Source organism: Oncorhynchus mykiss, chromosome 20, assembly GCF_013265735.2.
Source record: "Oncorhynchus mykiss isolate Arlee chromosome 20, USDA_OmykA_1.1, whole genome shotgun sequence".
Taxonomy (NCBI): domain Eukaryota; kingdom Metazoa; phylum Chordata; class Actinopteri; order Salmoniformes; family Salmonidae; genus Oncorhynchus; species Oncorhynchus mykiss.
In genome coordinates this window covers 33,318,396-33,326,514 of record NC_048584.1, presented here as the reverse complement: position 1 = coordinate 33,326,514, position 8,119 = coordinate 33,318,396, and the positions used below count along the sequence as shown (strand labels likewise).

Sequence of the window (8,119 nt, the reverse complement as noted above, 5' to 3'; positions counted from 1 at the left end):
ATAGTATTCTAATTAGCCTTCTTACCTAATAAAAGCCTGTAGCCGACATAACAAAAAAATACCTTTACATGAAATAGTGTTAAGATAATCAAATATTTCAGGCCTAATTCAAACTTAAATAAACCATTCCCAGAATTGAATACAGGCTGCAAACATAGGATACATTTATTTAGTAGACTACCCAACTTAAGGCTCCCCATCCATTTTTCAAACACTTGAAACCCTTTTTAAATGCAATCTAGAGCCATAATCATTACATTACATTCTATGTGAAATGTTTTCTTTTTTCTGCATGTCTAAGCACACCTCCTGAGCTGTCTGTATCCTCCTGACTGGAAGTTTTCAGATCCCTTGAATATGTCCACATTTTGTTACGTTACAGCCTTATTCTAAAATGGATTAAATAATGATTTATCCTCGTCAATCTACACACAATATCCCTTAACGACAAAGTGAAAACAGGTTTTTAGACAAAATAAAAAACAGAAATAATTAATTTACCTGTATTCAGACCCTTTCTATGGGACTCAAAATTGAGCTCAGGTACATCCTGTTTCCATTGACTATCCATGAGCAGTTTCTACGACTTGATTGGAGTCCACATGTGGTAAATTCAATTGATTGGACAAGAGGTCAAATTAATTGTCCGAAGAGTTCCGAGACAGGATTGTGTCGAGGCACAGATCTGGGGAAGGGTACCAAAAAAATGTCTGCAGCATTGAAGATACCCAAGAACACAGAGGCCTCCATCATTCTTAAATGGAAGTTCCTCTGTGGGGATGGGAGAACCTTCCAGAAGGACAACCATCTCTGCAGCACTCCACCAAACAGGCCTTTATTATAGCGTGGCCAAACGGAAGCCACTCCTCAGTAATAGGCATAAGACAGCCACCTTGGAGTGTGCCAAAATGCACCTAAAGACTCTCAGACCACGAGAAACAATATTCTCTGGTCTGATGAAACAAAGATTGAACTCTTAGGCCTGAATGCCTAACATCATGTCTGGAGGAAACCTGGCACCATCCCTACGAGTAAGCATGGTGATGGCAGTATCATGCTTTGGGGATGTTTTTCAGCGGCAGGGACCAGGAGACTAATCAGGATCAAGGGAAAGATGAACAGAGCAAAGTACAGAGAGATCCTGGATGAAAACCTGCTCCAGAGCACTCAGGACCTCAGACTGGGGCTAAGATTTACCTTCCAACAGGACAATGACCCTAAGCACACAGCCAAGACAATGCAGGAGTGGCTTCGGGACAAGTCTCTGAATGTCAAGGGGTCTGAATACTTTCTGAATGCACTGCATTTCCCTGCGTCTCTGCTAAAATCTGGGTAAAAGATTGAAAGAAATGTGAGTCTTATTCAGTACGTTTAGTAATGAATTGTTCTTCTACCAACCTTGCCAGCAGGCATGCCAGCTAAGATAGATAGACAAGCTAGCTACCTTGCTATAGACAAGCCTACAACCTAGCTATCTTGATTGATAGCGTGAAATGGCTTCTTGGTAGCTAGTTATGAGGTTGGGAGATTGGGAACCTATCTGGGCTAGCTAAAGACAACTTCAGAAAATGGCTAGGTGGCTAGTACAGCAACAAATATATATTTTTAAATACAATATATTAATCAGCATTAATCTGAGGGGGCACGTGCCCCTGTGCCCCGTATGGACATGGCGTCTCTGCGTGGCTGGTAGCCTATGTCTGCCTCGCCACTCACTGAATGGATTTCGCAACACAACAAGCTCCTGTAAAAAAAATGATTGCAAATGTTTCCGACCCGCAGTGTAATTGTTCTGAACTGTGAGCTGAACCACGGTTTGAAATAATGGTTTCATTCTACACAACAGTTGAATTTTCACCCGATGCAGGGCTCTAACACACCTACACACACACACACCTACACCTTCACACCTTCACACACACACACACACACACACACACACACACACACACACACACACACACACACACACACACACACACACACACACACACACATACACACACACACACACAGACACACACACACACACACACACACACACACACACACACACACACACACACACACACATACACACACACACACACACACACACACACACACACACACACACACACACAACACACACACACACACACACTTAATTGGTGTAATTGTTAAGTCTAACTCTCTCTTTCCATCAGTAACCTCCTGGCTAACTCCTTCAACTGTGACTGTCGTCTGGCCTGGCTTGGTGATTGGCTGAGAAGCAGAAAGATCGTCACGGGCAACCCTCGATGCCAGCGCCCCGCCTTCCTCAAAGAGATCCCACTACAGGACGTGGCACTGCCTGACTTCCGCTGTGAAGAGGGTGAGTTTGGGTCGAAACACACACACACTCTCTAGCACACACAGTTCTGCCTCACACTCTCTAGCACACACAGTTCTGCCTCACACTCTTTAGCACACACAGTTCTGCCTCACACTCTCTAGCACACACAGTTCTGCCTCACACTCTCTAGCACACACAGTTCTGCCTCACACTCTTTAGCACACACAGTTCTGCCTCACACTCTCTAGCACACACAGTTCTGCCTCACACTCTTTAGCACACACAGTTCTGCCTCACACTCTCTAGCACACACAGTTCTGCCTCACACTCTTTAGCACACACAGTTCTGCCTCACACTGTCTAGCACACACAGTTCTGCCTTGATGGGAGTTACGGGTTTCGCTCATACAACTGCTTCAAGACATTTGGGACTGAAGACCGCAGATTGTAGCACAATATACAGAAAGAGATCTACCCCTTTTGAGTTGTCAAAGCATCTGGGTTTTTTTGTGGGGGGAGAGGGGGAAGCACTGTCCCTTAAAGATAGAGATAAGGATCTATTTATGGCCCTCATTGTGTGGGAGGTATGTTAGTGATCTATTGATGGCCCTCGTTGTGTGGGAGGTATGTTAGTGATATATTGATGGCCCTCATTGTGTGGGAGGTATGTTAGTGATATATTGTTGGCCCTCATTGTGTGGGAGGTATGTTAGTGATCTATTGATGGCCCTCATTGTGTGGGAGGTATGTTAGTGATCTATTGATGGCCCTCATTGTGTGGGAGGTATGTTAGTGATCTATTGATGGCCCTCATTGTGTGGGAGGTATGTTAGTGATCTATTGTTGGCCCTCATTGTGTGGGAGGTATGTTAATGATCTATTGTTGGCCCTCATTGTGTGGGAGGTATGTTAGTGATATATTGTTGGCCCTCGTTGTGTGGGAGGTAAGTTAGTGATTTATTGATGGCCCTTGTTGTGTGGGAGGTATGTTAGTGATTTATTGATGGCCCTCGTTGTGTGGGAGGTATGTTAGTGATCTATTGTTGGCCCTCGTTGTGTGGGAGGTAAGTTAGTGATTTATTGATGGCCCTCGTTGTGTGGGAGGTATGTTAGTGATTTATTGATGGCCCTCATTGTGTGGGAAGTATGTTAGTGATCTATTGTTGGCCCTCGTTGTGTGGGAGGTAAGTTAGTGATTTATTGATGGCCCTCATTGTGTGGGAGGTATGTTAGTGATCTATTGATGGCCCTCATTGTGTGGGAGGTAAGTTAGTGATCTATTGTTGGCCCTCATTGTGTGGGAGGTATGTTAGTGATCTATTGATGGCTCTCATTGTGTGGGAGGTATGTTAGTGATCTATTGATGGCCCTCATTGTGTGGGAGGTATGTTCGTGATCTATTGATGGCCCTCATTGTGTGGGAGGTAAGTTAGTGATCTATTGATGGCCCTCATTGTGTGGGAGGTAAGTTAGTGATCTATTGATGGCCCTCATTGTGTGGGAGGTAAGTTAGTGATCTATTGATGGCCCTCATTGTGTGGGAGGTATGTTAGTGATCTATTGATGGCCCTCATTGTGTGGGAGGTATGTTAGTGATCTATTGATGGCCCTCATTGTGTGGGAGGTAAGTTAGTGATCTATTGATGGCCCTCATTGTGTGGGAGGTATGTTAGTGATCTATTGATGGCCCTCATTGTGTAGGAGGTAAGTTAGTGATCTATTGATGGCCCTCATTGTGTGGGAGGTATGTTAGTGATCTATTGATGGCCCTCATTGTGTGGGAGGTATGTTAGTGATCTATTGATGGCCCTCATTGTGTGGGAGGTAAGTTAACCAGCTGGTACTGGACTGATAGAACATGCTTCACAATATCTCACTCCTCTTTCTTTCAAAGTCAAAAGGCGGTTGAACGTGACTCTAGGTATCAACTGTCTTTGTAAATGTATTTTATTATTTTGTTTACCAAGCGATTTCACCCTATGTCTCTGATCGATTCTTATGACACACACACACACACACACAAACACACCCTCAGCCGTACCTATGTCTCTGATTGAATCTTATTTTTATTTTTTTATTTTACCTTTATTCTACTAGGCAAGTCAGTTAAGAACAAATTCTTATTTTCAATGACGGCCTAGGAACAGTGGGTTTGTGTGTATGTCACAGGGGCAGAACGACAGATTTGTACCTTGTCAGCTCGGCGATTCGAACTTGCAACCTTTCGGTTACTAGTCCAACGCTCTAACCACTAGGCTACCCTGCCGCCCCACGGCGGGGGTATGACACACAAACACACACATACACACACTCAGTCGTACCTATGTCTCCGATCGATTCTTATGACATACACACAAACACACACATAAACACACTCAGTCGTACCTATGTCTCTGATCGATTCTTATGACACACACACACACTCAGCACGTACCTATGCCTGAAGTCAATGCTGGCTGAGTGTTATTGAGCTGTTAGCTGTATTGATCAGTGAATCTGCTTCCTACTGAGAACGAATACTAGGTCTGTCTTTGTCTCTGCAGCTTTACACTATCATCTCTATCTAATCTCTCATTTAATATGTCATCTCTATCTAATCTCTCATTTAATGTCATCTCTATCTAATCTCTCATTTAATATGTCATCTCTATCTAATCTCTCATTTAATATGTCATCTCTATCTAATCTCTCATTTAATATGTCATCTCTATCTAATCTCTCATTTAATATGTCATCTCTATCTAATCTCTCATTTAATATGTCATCTCTATCTAATCTCTCATTTAATATCAAATCTCTATCTAATCTCTCATTTAATATCAAATCTCTATCTAATCTCTCATTTAATATCAAATCTATCTAATCTCTTATTAAATATGTAATCTCTATCTAATCTCTCATGTAATGTCATCTCTATCTAATCTCTCATTTAATGTCATCTCTATCTAATCTCTCATTTAATATGTTCTCTCTGTCTAATCTCTCATTTAATATGTTCTCTCTATCTAATCTCTCATTTAATATGTTCTCTATCTATTCCTCATTTAATATGTCATCTCTATCTAATCTCTCATTAAATATGTTATCTCTATCTATTCCTCATTTAATATGTCATCTCTATCTAATCTCTCATTTAATATGTTCTCTCTGTCTAATCTCCCATTTAATATGTTCTCTCTATCTAATCTCTCATTTAATATGTTCTCTCTATATATTCTTCATTTAATATGTCATCTCTATCTAATCTCTCATTTAATATGTTCTCTCTATCTCATCTCTCATTTAATGCCATCTCTATCTAATCTCTCTGTTCTCTCTATCTAATCTCTCATTTAATATGTTCTCTCTATCTCTCATTTAATATGTCATCTCTATCTAATCTCTCATTTAATATCATCTCTATCTAATCTCTTATTAAATATGTAATCTCTATCTAATCTCTCATGTAATGTCATCTCTATCTAATCTCTCATTCAATATGTTCTCTCTATCTCATCTCTCATTTAATATGTTCTCTCTATCTAATCTCTCATTTAATATGTCATCTCTATCTAATCTCTCATTTAATATGTCATCTCTATCTAATCTCTAATTTAAAACTTTCTCTCTATTTAATCTCTCATTTAATATGTCATCTCTATCTAATCTCTCATTTAATATGTCATCTCTATCTAATCTCTCATTTAAAATGTTCTCTCTGTCTAATCTCTCATTTAATATGTCATCTCTATCTAATCTCTCATTTAATATGTCATCTCTATCTAATCTCTCATTTAAAATGTTCTCTCTGTCTAATCTCTCATTTAATATGTTCTCTCTATATAACCTCTCATTTAATGTAATCTCTATCTCATCTCTCTGTTCTCTCTATCTAACCTCTCATTTAATATGTCATCTCTATCTAATCGCTCTGTTCTCTCTATCTAACTTCTCATTTAATATGTTCTCTCTATCTAACCTCTGTTTTTCTCTCTATTTAACCTCTCTGTTCTCTCTATCGAACCTCTCTGTTCTCTCTATCTAACCTCTCTGTTCTCTCTATTTAACCTCTCTGTTCTCTCTATTTAACCTCTCTGTTCTCTCTATCTAACCTCTCTTTTCCTCATTTCCGCTATTCAATTTCTCTTGCTAGATGAATAATCAAACCTGCCTTCTCCCTCTGTCTCTCTCCAGGAGTGGAGGAGATGAGCTGTGTGCCCAGGCCTCAGTGTCCCAGTGAGTGTACATGTCTGGAGACTGTGGTACGCTGCAGTAACAATCACCTCCATGCGCTGCCCAAAGGCATCCCCAGAAACGTCACTGAATTGTGAGTTCCTCCTCAGTACATCAAATATTTCAATCATAAGAATGTTTTATGATACAATCAGGTGGAATTTTATGGACATGAGCAGATCGTAGCAATGGACTTAACACAGAAGAAAGATGGAGAGAGGAGAAAGAAAGAAATAGAAAAAGAGAGAGAGAGAGAGGGAGAGAGAGAGAATAAACATTATAGTTCTTCTCTCAGACATTCCTCTCTACTCACAGAGGCCTCCAGGCCTAATACTGATGTCACTCCAACTACGATAGCCAAGAACTGTGTGTGTGTGTGTGTGTGTGTGTGTGTGTGTGTGTGTGTGTGTGTGTGTGTGTGTGTGTGTGTGTGTGTGTGTGTGAGAGAGAGAGATCCACAGCAGCAAGAGAACATTTTAATGAGCAGGTTTTGTTGGGATGGGTCTGGAGATAGATAGAGAGGGTTGGGGCGAGGTAGGGGGGAGATAGTGGAGGGAAACGGGAGCTAGATAGAGAGGGGTGGGGGAGGGAGGGGAGGGAGGGAGGGAAGGGGGAGATAGATAGATACAGAGAGGTGGGGGAGGGAGGGAGGGAGGGAGGGAAGGGGGAGATAGATAGAGGGGAGGGGAGATAGATAAAGAGGGGTGAGGGAGGGAGGGGAGGGAAGGAGGAGATAGATAGAGAGGGGTGGGGGGAGGGAGATAGATAGATAGATAGATAGATAGATAGATAGATAGATAGATAGATAGATAGATAGATAGAGAGGGGTAGGGGGAGAGAGGGAGATGGATAGAGAGAGTGGGGGAGATAGATAGAGAGGGGTGGGGGGAGGGAGATAGAGAGGGATGGGGGGAGATAGATAGAGAGGGGTGGGGGAGGGAGGGGAGGGGGGAGGGAAGGAGGAGGATATATAGATGGGAGGGAGGGAGGGAGGGAGGGAGGGAGGGAGGGAGGGAGGGAGGGAGGGAGGGAGGGAGGGAGGGAGGGAGGGAGGGGAGTCGTGGGAGGTGTAGGGGGAGGGAAGGAGGAGATGGATAGAGAGGGGTGGGTGGGGTGGGGGGGGTGGTGGGACAGTGTTACTATCTGACAGGGGTTGTTAGGGTTCGTGGTCTGGCCTTTCTCTCTCTGTGGCCTTAGAAAGACCTGGGCTCTGAATGCTGCCATTTTACACAAGTATTAAACTCTGAATATCTGTCTGTCTCTCCACAGGTATCTGGATGGGAACCAGTTTGGCATGGTGCCAAAAGAGCTTTCTACCTTTAAATACCTCCAGTTAGTGTGAGTGTGTCTACCTGGCCAACCTTGATGTTACCTGGTGTTATTTGGCAGTGTGTACCGTGTCCAATCAAAAAGCATATTTTGACCGATGGGTAAAATAATATGTCACATGTTACTCTAAAAGAACAGTGGTCCACCCCTTGTGTCTCCATCGTAATCACTTCAAAAGTGTTTACCCTTGTAGGATGGCCAGAATTAGGGGGACTAATTCAATGGAGGCCAGAGAAAGAAAGGGGTAGAAACTCTGGGTAATAT

General features: G+C 42.4%; 1 protein-coding gene across 2 annotated transcripts in view; it reads left to right on the top strand.

Annotated features, from left to right (window-relative positions):
• The window catches only part of LOC110499533 (slit homolog 1 protein), a 180,327-nt gene that overhangs the window by 146,087 nt on the left and 26,121 nt on the right, over window positions 1-8,119 (top strand). For both annotated transcript variants that reach the window (XM_036956210.1, XM_036956209.1), the window contains exons 20-22: window positions 2,187-2,353; window positions 6,488-6,620; window positions 7,796-7,864. In XM_036956210.1, coding sequence (XP_036812105.1) covers window positions 2,187-2,353; window positions 6,488-6,620; window positions 7,796-7,864 — 369 coding nt within the window. The remainder of the gene's footprint in view (window positions 1-2,186; window positions 2,354-6,487; window positions 6,621-7,795; window positions 7,865-8,119) is intronic.